A 19,832-nucleotide genomic window follows, 5' to 3' on the forward strand; every position below is an offset into this window, starting at 1 on the left:
CTTTCCCCCGATAGCTGGTGATACCATATTTGACCTTATTCCCCTAACCTTTTCACCTCACCTAAAAATGACCCACTATTCACTATCGTGGCTGATAAACCTGCTCTCGTATCCTATTTTAGTAAATAGTTACTATTATATTCAAGGCTATTTTACACTTAAATAATGTAATGTAAAAATTGACCCTTTCAGATAGTATACTGTATCATAACTGGTATATTTATGCATGTTCATTTTTGTTAAAATATTATGAAACATAGCTAATGAAGCTTGATTTTAAGAAGCCGCGTATATAAATATGTTCTTTTTCTTTCATTATTTGATATTTTATGTTTAATGATAGCTATTTAGTTATTAAATATTGTTTTTCTTTGAAATGTATGTTTAGTTGTTACTAATGTTTTTTCTTTAAATTTAAGCATAATAAAAGTTTAGTAAACTAACTACTCTTTCAATTATTACTTCCATAATGTTTCCTTGATAGAGTAAACTACTTAATATGTATTTACCTGGGGAGGGGCTTGATCTGTAATATTTGCGATCTAAGGCAAGGAAAATATATTTAAACGGAAATGAACGTTTTTGATATGAAAAGTGGAACTAGCTATATTTGAGAAGTTTTGTGTCTCTGAGAATAACTTCGGCTCTGAAAAATAGTTTTTATGACTAAAGACGTTTTAACATGATGAACGAAGGTGTCTTGGAGAACAACTTTTTGGAGAACGAAGATGACTTTGAAAGCTTCTCTGATGAACGAAAGGTTACTTAGAGAATAACTTTTGTTAGCTCTTTGAATAACTTTGATGACTCTGAGAATAACTTTGATAGCTCTGGGAATAACTTTGATGATTTGAGAACAACTTTAATGTCTTAGAGAACAACATTGATGTTTAGAGAACAACTTTGATGACAGGATTAACTTTAGATGTCTCTGAGAATAACTTTATAACATAGAAAATAACTTTAGATGTCTCTGAAAATATCTTTGATGACTTCGAGAATAACATTTGATGTCTCTGAGAACAAGTTTGATAGCTCTGAGAATAACTTTAGATGTCTCTGAAAATAACTTTGATGAAAGAAGATGTCTGAGAATAACTTTTGATGACTTTGAAAACAAGTTTGATGAACAAAGATGTTTTGGAAAGTTTCTCTGAAGAACGAAAGGTGACTCTGAGAATAACTTTGATGAGTTTGAGAATGACTTCTGAGAACGAGAGTAGTAATTGAATGTATCTTTGATGTATTGAAGAGTAACTTTGATGACTGTATTTTAACTTTTATGTCTTAGAGAAGAGCATTGATGGCTTAGAGAGAATATCTTTGATGAAAGATGATGTCTTAGAATAACTTTGATGACTTTGAGAACAAGTTTGTTAGCTCTGAGAAAGACTTTGTTGTCTTAGAGAATAACTTTGAGGAGTTAGAGAATTAATATGTTGAACGAAAGTGAGTTAGAGATTACCTTTGTTAACTCTGAGATTAACTTTCATGTCTCTGAGAATAACTTTTATGCCTCTGAGAATAACTTTTATGCCTTAGAGATAAACTTTGATGAGCAAGATTATCTTTAGATGTCTCTGAGAATAAATTTTATGTCATAGAGAATAACATTTGATGACTTTGAGATTAACTTTTGATGTCTCTGAGAATAACTTTTATGAACAAAGTGAGTTACAAAATAACTTTGATGACTCTGTGAATAACATTTGATGTCTTTGAGAACAAGTTTGATAGCTCTGAGAATGACTTTTATGACTCTGAGAATAACTTTAATGAACAAAGATGTTTTGGAAAGTTTCTCTGATGAATGAAAGGGTACTTAGAGAATAACATTTGATGACTGAGATTAACTTTTGATGACTCTGAGAATAACTTTGAGGATGCGAGTAAATTTTTGAGTGTTTGAGAGAGTCTCTTGATATCTCGAAGAGTGTCTGACTATATTTCTTACTTAACGACATATAATTTAGTTAGGAACAACGATGAATATGACCATTCTAGCGAAGTGAAAGGTTACTTTAGTTAAGAACAGTGTTGAACGAGGCTATTTCTGACTATTTTTAATGAGGGAAGTGATATTTCAGTTAAGAAATGACAAGGAAACATGATGAAGTAACTATTTTTTAGTTGATCGATGAATACTTTTAGTTATGGAAAAAGACAAGACATGATGAAAGTGACTATTTTAGCGCTCCACAAAGTATAAAATGTCAGTTAAGAATGACGATGATAGATATCTGTGACTATATTTTCTTATTTGACGAAAACATAATGGTTGTTACGAAATGATGAACGAGACTATTTTTAATTACTTGACGATGGATAAAGTTAGTTGTGCTGAAAAGATTCCTTTGACAATTTTAGCTAAGCGAAAGGCTGTTTTAGTTAAGAACGGTGTTGAATGAGATTAATCCTGACTATTTTCAGATGAGAGGAGTGATATTTCAGTTAAGAAATGAAAAGGAAACATGATGAAGTGACTATTTTTAGTTGACCGATGAATACTTTTAGTTGAGCAAAAGACAAAACATGATGAACATGACTTTTCTGATGATTGGCGGATAATTTTTAGATAAGAAATGACAATGAAACATGAAGAACACGGTTATTTTCTGATGACTGGGGAATAAGTTTAGTTAAGAAATGATGAAAGTGACTATGTTTTAGTTGATTGGCGACACATTTTAGTTAAGAAGTTGCAAGAAAGGTTTGTCTTTGTAAATTTGGAACTGAATAAAGTGTAGATTTTGTTTACGAACGGGGGTTGGTAGAACTAATAAGTTGAGTATGAGAATTACTTTGACATAGTTTTGCAAATAAAAACTTGGTGACTAAAATTGTTGAGGAAACTGTAATGCAGTATAATAATATTTGACAAAGAACTAGTTAGTGAATGGAAGAAACAAAGAACATAAAAAAAAAAAAAAAAAAAATGAGATTAAGTAAGGGAATGAACGCAGTGAACATACGGAGAACACAGAAAACATGTAAGAAAAGTTGATGAATAGAGTGAACAGGCAGGGAATATGAACTTATAGAGATTATGAAGACATGATAAGGAACATGGGGAATACAAAGAATGAACACTGAACGTGAGAAGAACAGGCTAAGAACATTGAGAACATGAATATTGAGTATAAAAGTTATACAGTGAACATATGATGTGCATGAAAACATGACAAAGAACATAGTGAACATACGGGGAAAGCGGTAGAAAAGAATTGAACTGAGCATGCTGTGAACATTTATAGAACATAGAATGAATGCAGAAAAAACATGGAAAATGTGAAGAATGTGCTAAGAACATTGAGAATATGAATATTGAGTATAAAAGTTATACAGAGAACATATGATGCACAAGAAAACATGACAAAGAACATAGTGAACATACGGGGAAAACGGCAGAAAAAATTTGAACTGAGCATGCTGTGAACATTTGTAGAACATGGAATGAACACAGAAAACGTGGACAAAAAGTGAAGAACATAGCTGAATATAGAGAAAATATGCAAATACAGTATGATTATTGAAGGTTTGGGTACGTTGGGGAGGGGAGGGTAATGTAATTATTCTGATAAACAGATATGCAGGAGAGGAATTTGATCGGATATAATTATGTCTGATGATCTAAGACAGAGGAAATGTAGCTTGGTTAATGCCTCCCGATTAATTTTACTACGTTAGAAATACGGTGATCTTAAATCTCAGGGTGATTTAGTTGGAAATAATGAACTCGTACAAAATGAACTAAGCTGGGGCACAAGAGTTGAAACTTGATAACTGAACTGGTTTTTATTTACTATGTCTGAAAATGTAGTTGGGTGTTTAAATCTCAGGGGGATTTGGACTGATAGTAATGAATTTACATGAGTGAACTTGGACAGAGGACAAGAGCTAGAGTTTTATAATTGTTTTCATCATATTTACTATGTCTGAAATACAGAGGGTAATAATTTCAGGGGAAAATTGATGGGTTATTTACAAAGATACGAAGGAGAACTAAGGCGGGACGAGAGCTGGAGCTTAGTAACTGTCTTGATCTTATTTACCAGGTATGATGGGGTTAATAAACAAGATGTGCGAGGGAAGTAATGCGAGGACATGAGCTAAGGTTTGACAATTGAACCGATTGATTTGAGAAAACTGTTTTGTTTAATGTATGGAACTAGTATTACAAAGTTCATATAGCTGTACGGATTTGAGAAAGAACAATATTAATGATAATGATTAGGGAGAGTAAGGTGTAAGGTAGAGAGAGACAGGTCTAGATAAGATTGTGACGATAAGATAGCAGCGGTGTTCGGTGGGGGTCGGTGTAGGTGATGCAGGAGTGAGATGCGGAGCGGGTGAGAGGTATGAACAGGTGTTGAGGCGACGCTAGATAATGTATGATTACGGAGATGACCCTCCGCCTTGTGAGATAGGGACGGAGGTAGCGGCTACATGCGTAAACGCTATCTGAAACTGTTATTATACAGGCGGATTGAGGAGCGAGCTTCTTAGAACTTCGGGATAACTGAATCGTTTATTATAAATTGTGTAAACTACGAATTAGATGACTAAATAAATTATAAATAAATAAATAAGTTTTATTAACGCTTAATGTATATATATAAATTATTACGGTGGCGAACGCCGACAATGACTGGTAGATGTCTGGGGCAGGTAATCAGGTGATGATTGCCTCGGGCAGATAGCCTGATAAGATGACTAAGCGATGTCTGGCTGGCCGGGCGTAAGGTAAATAAAGGTGACGCGAGAGATTGCGAGGTAAGGGGGGAGGGAGGTGATGTGAGGTACGAGCTCCTGAAAACCCTGGCCCGCATAGGTGATTTTCTAAATTTATATGAATAACTAAGGCTTACATAGACGATTTTGTAAGTTGAAAACATGTAAAATATGTCCGTAGAGTTCTCATGGAAACCCTAAAGAGCTACATACGTTACTTGAATTTGTCCCATAAGGCCTTAACAAACTTCTAAGTCTCGGAAATTATTTTTCTCATAAGAAATCCTTACTTCTAAAATCTGTGACTGTCCAAATTCGCCTGAAAAACCCTGGCTCACAAATATGAATTTCTAAATTCACCTGAAAAAACCCTGGCCCGCACAGAGGAATCCTGAAAACCATGGCCCGCACAGGGGAATCCTGAAAAACCCTGGCCCGCACAGGGGAATTTTGGACCTGAAAACCCTGGCCCGCACAGGGGAATCCTGAAAAACCCTGGCCCGCACAGGTAATTTTGGACCTGAAAACCCTGGCCCGCACAGGTAATTTTGGACCTGAAAACCCTGGCCCGCACAGAACATTTTCTAAATTTACCTGAAAACCCTGGCCCGCACAGAACATTTTTTCCCAGAAAAAAAAAATGTTCTGTGTGGAGCCATCCCTACTACTCGTATGATACACCACAATTAAATGTTCATATTATGGGCCTGGTTTTTTGTTTACCACTCTGAAGTGGTTAACACATGGAGCACTTTAGACTATACCTATTAGAAGATCACCGCTTCAAGGAATAGTGTGTACCTATTAAAATTATTGGACTTGTTCCCTTCACTTATTGTACTTGGGTGCGAATATGTATCTACTACATAATGACCAACTGCAATTCGAGAGAAGTTTTTGCAAGTAATTTTATTCTCTCCATACCTGCAGTGCCGTTGTACGAGACAAATTTCTTGTATATGGTTAACCATAGCTGCAGTGCCGTTGTACTGATGCACCCTCATACATATCTGAAATTACACATTAAATATATAAAAATACTAAATTGAAAATCTTCATATAAAGCTTTAAAAATATCCCGCAAGACAATCTATCAGCTCAGACTTTGGTTGATCCATAAAGCTGACTTACCACAGAATGGCAAAACCCAACCTCAGACATGACTCGTCCACAGCCCGTTCTCATCACAACGGCCAAGTGGTCGTTAACCCGGTAGCCAAACATGAACGTGACGAACGCTTCACATTTAACGAGTCCTCGGTCTATACTCGTTCGTGCACTGACCCACAACAGTTCACACATTTTAACACTATTTAAACTAGTTTTTGTTATGTTACCTATTTATTAGGCGAGGGAGACAGGTTGGAATACACTTACGTACTGTAATTTCCTTCAACAACTATCATAGAACTATACACAATTTAAACATACTTTAATTGTTAGTTATATTCGACAAAATATAGTACTTGGTTACACAGGACGATAATGTTAATTAAGGCGTCTCTGGGGTTGGCGGCAGCGTGGACGACACTGACTCAGTATGGCTAGTTTCATTTACATAGGATGGCTCTTATGCGACTCTTGTTAGGTTAAAAGTCTTTGGTCCATATTTCAAGGATTGAAATCTGATAGTTCACAACAAACACCTTATAACTGCCAGAATTTAACTAATAATTTTGTAAACTATTTTCAGCTGCTTATGGTCGAACGTTAAATTTCACAATGTTGACACTCTAGCCGCTGTTATGGAACAGTTAATCACACAGGAATTGTTTTAGAATTTAATTTTGTTGTAATTAGCTTCATCAAAAGTTTTAGGCTAGGTAAAAGTCTCTACTAATAGACAAAGGTATATTACACAATATTATATCAAATGAGTAAACCAGTCAATTTATTTTTTAAATAAAGCTTTAACATGTTGTAATTATGCTTAGACAATTGTATCAACAGAATACAATGTGATAAAATAACTATTCATCTAGAGTAACTTGCCTGTAAGCCTGGCGCAGGTAACCTCATGCACAGGACTGTCCAGGTGACTTAATTTAGTACAACCAATGAGGCGGGCGCTGAGCAGCACCTCTCCCCACGCCGGCCCGCGCCACACTGCCCGCCGCGCCTCTTGACTAGCTTGGCCTGATGGGTCAACTACCTGTGACGTCATTCACCTCACCTGACATGAGGCCGCCTCATATTCAAATAATTCACAAGTAAAATCACTTCAACAATATTAATAGAGTTTATTTCTATTAATGTGAAGTATGAGCAAGTGAGAGTATGTATTAAAAGCACATACTTCACTACAGGACATTAAACCTACTACCACACCCACCTAGTAGCTTGGAAGCGCCATAACGCCTTCTGTTGAGCTCAACCCCCGCAAGCACAACTAGGTGAATACAAGAGGCTTTACCGACAGTGACCATTACTTGTAGCTCCCTCATGCTCACCTGTAGCTCCCTCGGACACACCTGCAATAGAAAGACCCTTTTAAGTATGTTTCGAGCAAATTAACTAGTGCATAAGACATTAAAATATCTGTTCACATCTATACAAGTACAAATATGTAAAGGATATTTGTAGATATTCTGGAAATAGAAAAGGAATAGAATGCATTCACAATCATTCCCCCAAAAATGTCGTAATATACTAAGGAAAGGAAAATGTAGCTTTGAATCAACTTGTAGATTTCTCCATCCTGACATGTACGAATCATCACTCGAGGAAAAAAAACAATGCTACGCCCTCAGCTGTCCATACTTTCATGCTGAAGGCACAGAACGCTAAACAGTGGCAAGCAATAAAATGGCTTTGGAGAAAAGCCAACAATTTATTTTATACCCACACGAAAGAGGTTATAAAAGGTAGGACAGTGTGTATGGAACTGGTTGACCCACTTGCATACCAGAATCACGCATGCAATTACACCCCACAACAGAGCTACAGTTACAACAGGAAACAACCCTGCAACAATCAGTACTGGTCAAAATAAAACCGACTTTCCCACACACAATGGACCTGCCTGAAAATTCTTCGTCAAATTACCCCCAAATAGAGTAACATCGTTCATCTTTACCGACATACAAGATCTGAAAACAAATGCAAAAAAGTACCGTTCCTAAATTGCCTCGCCTCCCCCCCCCCTCACCGAATTTAATGCAGTATTTGGACCTTTCACAGAAACCCATGCAGGGGAACTCTTTGACAGTGAGATCTGGATACCAGAATATAATCTATATAGATATGATAGGGTAAATAGGCCACATGGAGGAGTAGGTTTGTATACAAGAGAGGACATTGTATGTGCTGAGCTGCTTAACTCTGCAAATGAGGTGGTAGTTAACTCTAATGGTAGTAAAAAAAAAATTGGTTATAATTCTAATATACAAACCTCCAGACGCAACGGCGGAGGAATTCACAAATCAGATAAAAGCGAGAATAGTCTCGACAATATGGTAAACCCAATAAATGACATCTTCCAAGGTGACTTCAACCTGCCCAGTCTAAGTTGGAAACTTGCGATCAAGAATACTATACCACGAAATCTATCTGAACAGAACCAACTATAGAGTAGAGAACTACTTAGATTCTGTGACAAATTTTCACTCATCCAGCAGGTAAGAGTCAACTAGTTACGACAATATTTTAGATTTGAACATCACAAACAAAGGAGATAATCAAGGACATTACAATCTCATATACCACATACTTAGATCACAAGCTCATTGAAGTGCAAACATCAATACCTGTAATAGGCCTAAAACAATGATCATGTATGACGGGTTATTCAATAAATTCAGTTTTAATAAAAGGATAGATTGGGAAAAGATATACAGCGAACATAAAAAAAAAATCCATTGAATGTTTAAAGTAATAATAATCCCACACAAGACAGAAAAACTGACTTCCAAAGAATATAAAGTGTCTAAAACTTGGTCCTTTGTTGAAGCCAGACAGAGGACCAACGTAGAAAGAAAAATATGTTTTGATTTTAAAAAAATATAAAAAAAACAAAAATAACTGCTAACGAGACACGACTATCTCAATAAAAATATAAAATAAACGGAGTTCTAAAAAATCTAGCAAAGATCAAAGCAATCATATCAAATTGAAGAAATGCTATTAGAACACAAAAATGGAATTCAAGAGAAGGAAAACAATATTCCTTCACATATGCGAAAAAAAATGCAAAACCACTGTCAGTATTGGACCTATTCTTACAAGTGAAAGGTCGAACAGACGGTGACAAAGAAATTACTGAAATCCTAACAAAAACAGGAGGGGGCATGTTTAGCACCCCAATAAATATTCAAGAAGCTGTCTGGATCATCCATGAGAGCGGACGATCCAGAAAGCTTCTTTATGCGTGATATCCAAACTCCTGAAAATATAACAGATATAAATACGGAATTCTGAAGGAGAAATTAACAACATGCCCATGCACTCAATATTTATAAAGAAATGCTAAGTGCCAGTAGCATAGTGTAGAGAAAGAGCTTGCACACAGGGGAGATACAAGATTCGCTTAAATCAATAGATTTCATAAATTTTGCTCCTCTTTACAAGGGAGGAAGCAAAGCAATGGTTGAGAATTATAGACCAGTCGCACTTAGGTCCCACATAAAATTCTTTAAGAGCGTGATCAGGAGGCAGGTCTCTAGTTTTATGGAGACCTGTGACCACCTCAACCCCGGTCAACATGGATTTAGGTTGGGAAGATCATGCCCCTTGCAGCTACTTTACCACTATGACAATCTCTGAGGCATTAGAAGAAAAACAGAATGCAGATTTGGTATATGCAGACTTCACAAAGGCATCTGATACATGTGACCATAGTGTGATAGCACACAAAATAAGGTCAATGGAAATATCATATAAAGTAGGGACGGTGGTATTAAAATTTATGTGGAACAGAACACACAGAGCAACAGTTAACCATATAAATAGAGTTCAAGCACAGTTAAAAGTTCTACCGCAGGGCACAGTCCTTGCACCACTTTTTCCTTATTCTCATATCAGATATAGACATATAGAAGTCACAGAGTCGTATCGACTTCTGCAGATGACAAAAACAGCATGAAAATTAATTCTGTTGAAGACATTGATAAACTACAAACACATAATAATTAGGTTTTTGACTGGGCGGAAAAAAATAGCATGTTATCAGAGATAAATTTCATGTACTCTGGTATGGTAAAAATGAGGACATTAAACAAAATAGTGCACAAAACACAATCAAATCTGCCCGTAGTGGAAAAGCATAATGTATAGGATCTGGGAATAATAATGACTGACGACCAAACGTTAAGGAGCATAACAAAGCAATTTTAGCATCAGACAGAAAAATGAGAGAATGGATCATGAGAAACGTCAAATCCGGTGATCCCATCACAATGGCTGTACTATTCACATCACTCCTCCTGTCCGTCTTTAGTACTGTTCAATACTCGCTTCCTCCTTCAGAGCAGGAGAGATTGCTGAAATAGAGTGAATACAGAAAATATATACGGCATGGAAAACGATAAAGCACCTAATTTATTGGGATCATCTCAAAGAGCTCTAAATGATCTCCCTAGAAAGGAGATGAGTGAGGTATCAAATAATATACAAATGGAGGGCATGGTCCCAAATCTACACAGTAAAATAACAACATACTGGAGTTAGCGATATGAACGGAAAATTCAGTTCAGAACCATTGAAGAGTAGGCCCAAAGGCACAATCAGAGAACACTGTATAAACATCAGAGGTTCACAGTTGTTCAAACATACTCCCAGCGAGCATAAGAAATATTGCTGTAACAAATGTGGACATCTTCAAGAGAAAACTTGACAGTTTTCTTCAAGAAGTGAAGGACCAATCGGGCTGTGGTGGATATGTGGGCTGCTCCAAGCAACAGCCTGCTGGACCAAGCCGTCATGAGTCAAGCCTGGTCCTCCGGCCGGGCTTGGGGAGTTGAAGAACTTCCAGAATGCCATCCAAGTAAAACACTAAATTTGTAATAAAAACAAAAGCTCTGATTATGTAAATACGCTCTAGTCAAATGCAGTCGTGTGTGATTGTCTGGCTAGTAATTATTCTTGGAATAATGACACACAATGGCCCTGTGTGCACTGCCTGGAGATTAGGGCAGATATTGACAGGCTAATGAAGCACGTGAAACCATAATGGAGGGCAAGGTGTCTCGGAGGGATCCAAAGGAAAAGCGCCATCGAGATAGCTGGCGAGTGGTGGACCAATTGAGTTAAGGCGGCAAAGGACGTCAAAGAAATCAAGAACACTAGTTAAAACGTAGAACCTCTTCAGTTGAATGGGATAAGACCATGTGCGGTAACTAAGAAGAGAAGCTGAGCATCACAACAAAAGTCTGGACATGTGTTGGGATCTTGGCACATGCGCTGGTTAGGCAAAACCTTCTGCTCTACAAATGCAAGTGTTTGGTATATTCTCCGTGGGCAAGGGATAAAGGTAATAAGAAATAGTGTGACGCAATATGATCAAGCCCACTGTCTGCGTCTCGGTAAAAAATATTCACCGAGCTAAAAACAAAGAGGAATTTAAATATGGTTGCAATGACAAAGGTATTGTACGAGTAATGCAATTCCATTAATGAATAATTGGAAAGCTTTCATTAGCAAGAACACCATGTATGCTAGTTACACGATATACTTTCCATGGTAGGCGTGTAGCAGCTTTTGCAGAGTCAAGTGCGTAGACTGTTGTAGGCACCACAGTAATAGTGATATGGGTCTGGCCATTGGAAGCTGTGGCTGCTGTTGTAGCCGCTTCAACGTGAATTAGGTCGATGTACTGTTGCAATATACAACATAGAAAGAATGAGGTAGTGAATCAAGAACTACATCACTTATCAAATGGTGGAGGAAAATAAGTGGTAATACACACGAGTAGTCAGATTGTGGTCACACCGAGGTGTGGTCAAAGATTAAGACAGCCTTAGGTCACGTAAGCCAATGTTACAGCCAAAAGGTCACTAAGGTTGATCCAAAGTTCTTGGAAACAAATAGATATACATTGAATGTAATTATAAAGTCCTTGGGATGCTGGGTGTGATGGTAAATGCAATGACCAGCTGGAGGGCAGTCTTGTGGAAGCCGCGGTTTCATCAAGTACTACTAATCTGCTTGTGGCAGTGACAGACACCAGCCTAATGTGGGGACCCGATGTGATCTTGTTGACTCCAGTCGAGTCTGCAATGTGAGAGTATTGTGTGGGAGACTAACCGGGTGTGGAGAGTTGTAGTGATGATTTGTGGTTAGGAACTTAATTTGAGGTTAGGAGTTGTATATGATAGGCAGGCTTGTCTAGTGCGTTTATTGCCAAGGTTTGCCAGTTTCCAGTACAACCCAACTGGTACACCTCAAGGGTCTAGGTGGAGAAAAATAGATTGTATGAAGTTAATTTCATGAGGCTAGTGATATACAGTTGGTTGAAATAATGTATTCAGAACGAATCTGGATTTGAGTTTACGAGATACAACAATAAATGAAACCACTAACAAAGGCCAATATATGAAGAAAACACGGAACAATTATCAGTTTAATAGAGGATACCAATTATTTTACACTAATATATTTCGGTCGAGGATGGGCAGTGGCAATACGTCTAAGTATTAAATGCAGTGTGAGAGTGGGACTGAAATTTGAGCTCGGCAAACTGTTGAGATAATTAAATGGAAAATGATCTACCTAATAATAGAAGTTACACATAATCCATCAAACTAAGTGAAAAGAACAGCTTTTATGGGAACTAATATCTAGAGCTTCTAGGTCTAACAATAAACTTTTATTTGCTATACAGGAAATTAGTTAGTTTTAAATTTATGACTCCTTCATTAAACAAAATTATATTATCTTATTGTGTTGGCAAAACATTGACTTGAGTAACAGGGAGACACTGATAAGTAGCATTTTAAAAGGAGATAGGCAACAGTGATCATGAGGAAATTACCTTAAGACACGAAAAAGTTATTTGAGAGAAACTTAAGGCGCCAGATTTTTCTCACATCTGTTTCATATATTTAGGGGTTCTTTGGGAATTTCAAATTTGGCAGACCTGGTGCCAGATTCACCAAGCAGTTACGCAAGCACTTACGAACGTGTACATCTTTTCTCAATCTTTGGGTGCTTTGTTTACAATTATTAAACAGTTAATGAGCCCCGAAGCGCCAAGAGGCTGTTTATAACAATAACAACAGTTGATTGGGAAGTTTTCATACTTGTGAACTGTTTAATAAATGTAGCCAAAGCCGTCAAAGATTGAGGAAAGATGGATACGTTCGTAAGTACTTGTGGTACCAGGAACGTGGTACGCTATAGATTGCCGATTTAAAATAGTAGTGACCCAAAATGAATAACCATGGCACTAAAGAACCTAACCAGAAAACAGAAGGCTCAATACAAACGAATTATGACAAAAATATTTAAGATAAAAAAGTACGTATTGCAAGGCCAGCAAAGAAAGCCTCCAGTGTTTCACCAGATGAAACAAAGATTACAAACACCTGGCTATTATAAAGTTAAATAATTGATAAAGAAAATTTAAATTACGAAATTATAAGAAAGTACCAAAGAACTTGATGAATACAGCAGAACAAATCTACGTAGAATATGCAGATGACGTCCTGACATGTTTAGTGGTTACCAGAGAGGAAATTATTAAACAAAAACAAATATAAAAGGTCGCAATGGCGATCACAGGAGGAGAAGGTAAGCAGCCGCAGCCATAAGGTTACCTGCCCTTGAGGCAGCCAGGATGTCCACAAGGGACAGAGTCAGAGATTGCAGGTATTTCAGATACAATGTTTATGAAACTTTGTTTGTTATTTTTTACTTTAATCATCAAAGTTAATTGAGCAATACTTTCGAGCGTTTCCTGCATCATTCAATTTTTTTTAATAGCTAAAATATATTTACAATTTGTGATGTGGTTACAATACCCCTGAACATGTTTTCTCTCTCTCTCTCTCTCCTCAGAGCCAGCTATGTTTATACGTTCTGCTTGTGGGGGAATCTGGCTCCAAGATATTGATAAATCTCGTAAGTCATTCGAAGGACCATCCTTAAGAAAAGGAAATAATTGGAGAACCAGTGATTATAGATCTCTTATTTAAGTATGATGGAAATCTATTACTGTATAATAAATGAACTTTATTATAAATTACGAAGCCAAATCCCTCCACACACTTTGGGGAGTTTGATTTGTAGAGAAATTAATGCATTTCAAGTGCAAATAAATAAAGATTATTACACATGAATTATTTAAGAAAATGAAATATTTGAGATTTTAAATAATCTTTGGATTAATAAAATATAATATTCTACAAACTACAAGAACGAAATAACAGCTTAGCTGTATGAAGGAAAGCTAGCAAGCAATGGGATATATTCACGAGAAATTTTTTTCATCAGGCTATCCTGGGAACACGTGATCGAAGCGGCATCTTATCTTTCTTATTATCAGCAATTCCAAGCTGAAAGGCGAGTACTATGTAGTAATCACCTAGTGTTATAATGCCACATATTTCTAAATTAGATGTGGTAAAGCCCAGTAAATACACTTGCTGGTTATTTTTAATGGACGTGCAGCATAACGACAAATCGTCCAACCTATTATGTTAAATGTGATCACAAAAAACAAGGTAAATGAACTTATAGATTGCCGATACTGATGTCTGTGATATGATGAAGCAGTCTCGTCCTCCTAGCGTCTGTAGTGGAAGGGATGGTGGGTTGATGAGCCGGTAATTTGACCAGCTTCCAGACAATCTCTCTAGCTTAATGGCGTCGCTTGCCAGTCCTTCCTCCTTCCCAGGTAGCTCCCGTATGCGCAGTCGTGCTACGGCGCACTTAATATCTGATTTAATTAATATCCCAGTTTAAAGGAACTAAAGGCTATCAGGAATTAGAGAATTAATTTGTCTTATTTGACAATATTCAAATTCTCATTTCTTAATAATTAAATGAACGTTGTTCAATATAAGAGAGTGCGGGATATAAATTCAGTCTTATGTGAATGCGCTGGAATAGCAATTCGGAATTGCAAGAAATATTAACTGCTAATAAACAATACTATATAAACGAATATAAACGTATCTGCTTTAATTCACGAAGTATATTCATGCAATAGTTATAAGCAAGTAATTAATTATCAAAACAAGACACCAAACCAGGAAGGCTATGTAGCACCATCAAATGCGCAAAATAATCAGAGGGCGCTAAATATCACCAAGGATGCCAATACGAGAACAAAAACGCATAAGGCGAACAATATCAAAAGTATCCGAGTCACCAAGAATTCTATTGAAGGACAGGTGACCGCGAGGGGCTGTCGGAAAGCAAGACACACGCTCATCCTGGAAGTCAGGACATTCAAGAAGGACATGCACGACCGTAAGAGGGACAATGCAACTAGGACAATAAGGAACAGGGCGGCGCTCCATCAAGTGACCATGGGTTAAGCGAGTATGGCCAATATGCAACCTCGCCAGAGCTGTTTCCCACCGCTGGTTACGGTGGAAGGAGGACGGCCACGAGGAAACAACATTTAAGAGTACGTAGTTTGTTACCAGTAACAGACAACCAAGAAGCCTGCCAACGGGTAAGGATTGAGGAATGGATAACCGGGTAAAAGTCGGAATACGGAATACCTTTACGAGAGATGGGACAAGAGCGGACAGCTTCCTTGGCGGCAGCATCCGCACGCTCATTTAAAGACACACCAATATGGCTGGGAACCTAACAAAACAACCGACTTAAATTTACTGTGAACAAGAAACAGCCAATGCTGGATCTCGACACTACTGGATGAACCGGATTAAAGGACCTGAGAGCCATGAGGGCACTACGAGAGTCAACAACAACAAATGAAGACTGACAACGAGAAAGCAGGAGACGAAGAGCATAGAGAATGGCATAAAGTTCCGCTGTAAAGATGCTAGTCTCCAGAGGTAAGCGACACATAAGTGCGGTCAGGAAAAACAACAGAGTAGCCAACACCGTCCGCAGACTTACACCCGTCGGTGAAGACAGAAACGGAGCGGGAGTGAGAAGAAAAGTGCTCAAGGAAAAGGCGTTTTAGAACTGTAGGAGGGGTAAAAGCTTTAGCGATACAGGTCAAGGATGTACAAAACTGCGGAAGAGGGACTCTCCACGGGGGCAAAGAAGGAACACCACGAGGAGAAACATTAGAAATACGAACGGAAAGAGTTCTGTAGGCGAGATAACCAGACAGAAAGAGGGAGCTGGTGAAGAGGAACAGGAACCGCAGGAGGGGTAAAAGTTAAAGCACGACAGAGGCGAGAGGAAGGATGTTGTAAGGACCGCGCAAGATAGCGAAGACAGTAGCGATCACGGCGGTCTTGGAGAGACGAAGCCAGTGTCAACATACAAGCTAAGGACGGGAGTCGAACGAAAGGCACCAGAACTGAGGCGCAACCCAGTATGGTGCAAAGCATCAAGACGGCGAAGAGTAGAAGGAGAAGCAGACGAGTAAGCAGGGCAACCATAATCGAGCTTAGACAGGACGAGAGAGGAATGTAAAGCAAGGAGAGTGCGCCTATCTGCCCCCCAAGAAGTATGGGACAAGACCGGAAGGAGGGTAAGGGCCTTAGAGCACTCAACACGGAGGTAAGAGATATGGGGAGACCAAGACAAACGAGTGTCAAGGAATATCCCCAAAAGCTTCGCGGAATCTTTGTACTCAAGGGGATGACCATAAAGTGACAGAGGGACGAAGAACGACCCGTTTCCGCGTAAAAGTCATGGCACAAGTCTTAGAAGTAGAGAACTTGAAGCCATGATCGGTGGCGCAAGGTGACACGGCATCAATTGCAAGTTGAAGCCGGCGCTGAAGGAGAGGCGAATCATCACCCTGACAGCAAAGGGTAAGATCATCGACATAGAGAGCGGAGAAGACACCTGAAGGAAGAGAGGAAAGAAGACCATCGAGTGCAACCAGAAAAAGAGTAGTGCTCAGAACACTACCCTGGGGCACACCTTCGTATTGCCGAAAAGAGGCAGAGAGAGCGGTACCAAGGCGCACCCGAAAGGAACGACGAGAGAGGAAGCTGCGGAGAAAGAGAGGGAGACGACCACGAAGGCCAAAAGAATGAAGTTGAGATAGAATATGATACCGCCAAGTTGTGTCGTAAGCCTTTTCCAGGTCAAAAAGGACGGCAACAACGGAGGTCTTCGCAGCAAAAGCAGTACGAATATAGACCTCCAAGTTCACCAGGACATCTGTCGTGCTGCGGCACTTGCGGAAACCAAATTGAGAAGGGGAGAGGAGGTGATGGTGTTCCAGGAGCCACATCAGACTAACGTTAACCATACGTTCAAAGTGTTTGCAGACAACTTGTGAGGGCAATAGGGCGAAAGTCCTTAGGGGAAGTACCCAGAGACCCCGGTTTGCGAACAGGGAGGACAACGGCATCGAGCCAGTCCTCAGGGACTGACGACGACTCCCAGATCCGATTATACAGACTCGGTAAATTCTGAGACGTGCACGGAGGGAGATGGCGAAGCATCTCATAATGAATACCATCGGAGCCCACCGCCGTAGAACCGCAGAGGGCCAGGGCAGAACGAAGTTCAGAGAGCAAGAAGGGATCATTATAGAGAAGCTGAAGACGAGTGCAGAAATCTAAAGGACGAGACTCAATGACAGGTTTACGAAGAAGGAAAGATTGGGGAAGATGAAGACCAGAGCTAACAGAAGAAAAGTGGGAACCCAGTACGGAAGCGACCTGCAACGGGTCTGTCACAAGAGTATCTTGGAGGTGAAGGACCGGTGAAACATCGGGAACGAACTTACCCGCTATCTTGCGGATACGCTTCCAGATCTGGGCCAGAGGAGTTTCGGACGTAATTGTTGAGACATAAGATGCCCAACATTCACGTTTAGCCGTACGGATGGCCCTACGGGCCACCGCACTCGCTTTCCGGAAGAAAAGAAAAGAATCGGTCGTCTGCCTACGGCGGTGCCTCTTCCAGGCTGCACACTTATAGCAGACAGCCCGAGCACAGTCCGCATTCCACCAGGGAACACACTTCCGTGGACCCCGAGAGGAAGAGCGAGGAATAGAGCAGAGGGCAGCATTGAAGACAGTGTCATGAAAAAGGAGGAGAGCGCTAGAGAGGCAGAAGGGAGAGGCCAGAGAGAGAGCAGCACTGAGGGTAAATAGGGTCCAGTCCGCCTTAGCAAACTGCCACCTAGGGAAAGAGAGGGAAAGGCGAAAAGAGAAAAAGGAAACAAGGATGGGGAAATGATCACTTCCATGGAGGTCAAGAACCTGCCACGTGAAATCTAAGTAAAGAGAAGAAGAGCAGACAAAGATCAAGACAAGAAAGGGTGCGAGTCCGAGAGTACAAATGAGTGGGCTCACCAGAATTCAGAAGAGACAGGGAAGAAGAGAGGAGAAACAGCAAGAAGGCGACCCCGGGTATTCGTCAGAACGTCACCCCAAAGAGAATGACAATTGAAGTCACCCAGCAGGAGCACAGGCTCCGGCAAGGAGTCTAGGAGAAGTTTCAAATCAGGAAGAGAAAGCGGGACACTCGGTGGGAGATGAATGGAACAAACTGTGTACCATTTCCCCACAAAGATACGAGCAGCAGAACAATGGAGAGGCGAAGGAAAAAGTAAAGGAACAAAAGGAACATCAGCACGAATCAAGAGAGCAGAAGAATTAGAAGCCCCAGCAATGGCTGGGGGGGGGGAGAGAAAGGAATAACCACGAAAACGACCAGGACGAGCACCAAGCATCAGCTCCTGGAGACAGACACAAAGGGGCGAAAACCACGAAATCAGAAGGTGGAGTTCGAGGAAATTGGCGTAATAACCTCGAACGTTTCATTGAAGAATGGACAACGACGAGAAGAGTAAGAACAAAAACAGACAACAAGGAAGAAACAATGACGAAAGAGCAACAGAGCACGTTAAAGAATATCAGGGTCGGGATCAGGGTTAGCAAAGTCAGGGTTAGGGGGCATGGGTAAACTGAGCAAAGACGGAGGGAAGGAAACGGGAGAACAGATCAGAGGTGGACAGGCGGGGTCCGGAGGAGGAGGAGGAGGAAGAGTAGGAGACAACGGAGAGGAGCAGTCAAGGACAGCAGCAGGAAGAGGGGGAGTAGAAAGAGGGGAGCGCACCTCAGCAAGAGCAGCAACCGAAAGGGAAGCAGGGGCCAAAGAAACCTCCATAGCACGGGTAGGGGGACGCAATCACTGAAATGGGAGGGGAAGGAGCAACAGAGCCAGAAGTAGGAGCTGAGGAAGAAAGCGAAGCCTTCTTACCCGCCGGGGAAGAGGAAGGAGAGGAGCCAGGTTTACGCTTCTGACTTAGAGAGACTGGTGTCCCAGCAACTATGTACCGGGCAACGGATTCCAGTGTCTCAACAGAAGCTGAACGAGAGCACAGACGACTGCCGTTAGGAGAGCGATGGACATCCCCCTGCACCGACAGGCGGCGGGGAGAGCCGATAGATGGAGGAAGAGGATGGGAAGGAGGATCGGAGGGAGAAGAGGAAGAAGACACAGGAGACATTACAAACCGGGTAGAAAGAAGGGGAACCCCAGACAGAGGACCAGGAGTGGGACCCCTCGGGACAGAACGCAAAGGAACAGAGGAGGGGGCAGTGGGCGTATCAGGGTCCAAGGCCCGGAAACGGTTGTGAGTCTGAGGAAGGAGGGAAGGACGAGGAGAGGAAGAGCGCAAAACGCGAGCATAAGAGACGTTAGCATAAAGCGGGAGCCGGCGAACCTGGCGCCTCGCCTCAGGAAAAGATAAACACTCCCGGTGCTTCAGGTTGAGGACGGCTGCCTCAAGCTTGTAATGGACACAGGCACGGGAGAAGGTAGGATGGGCCTCACCGCAGTTGAGGCAGCGAGCTTGGGGAGAAGTGCACTCCGACTTGGAGTGACCTTCACCCCCACACAAAGGACAGAGAGAAACAGTCCCAGAGCAGCGGAGGGCACCATGCCCAAACTTCCAGCACTTGTTACAAAGTCGAGGAGAAGGAATATACTCCTGGACAGAGCACCTAGCACCAGCAAGAATGACAGAGGATGGAAGGGTCCTACCATCA

The 19,832-nt window shown here is 40.4% G+C and overlaps 1 protein-coding gene across 1 annotated transcript in view; it reads right to left on the reverse strand.

Annotated features, from left to right (window-relative positions):
* Window positions 1–19,832, reverse strand: part of LOC138349739 (uncharacterized) — a 1,021,949-nt gene that overhangs the window by 889,670 nt on the left and 112,447 nt on the right. The window contains exons 2-3 of the mRNA XM_069323441.1: window positions 7,182–7,202; window positions 5,656–5,741 (exon numbers count right to left, since the gene is read on the reverse strand). Coding sequence (XP_069179542.1) covers window positions 5,656–5,741; window positions 7,182–7,202 — 107 coding nt within the window. The remainder of the gene's footprint in view (window positions 1–5,655; window positions 5,742–7,181; window positions 7,203–19,832) is intronic.

The sequence above is a fragment of the Procambarus clarkii genome, chromosome 12 (genome assembly GCF_040958095.1).
Source record: "Procambarus clarkii isolate CNS0578487 chromosome 12, FALCON_Pclarkii_2.0, whole genome shotgun sequence".
Taxonomy (NCBI): Eukaryota; Metazoa; Arthropoda; class Malacostraca; order Decapoda; family Cambaridae; genus Procambarus; species Procambarus clarkii.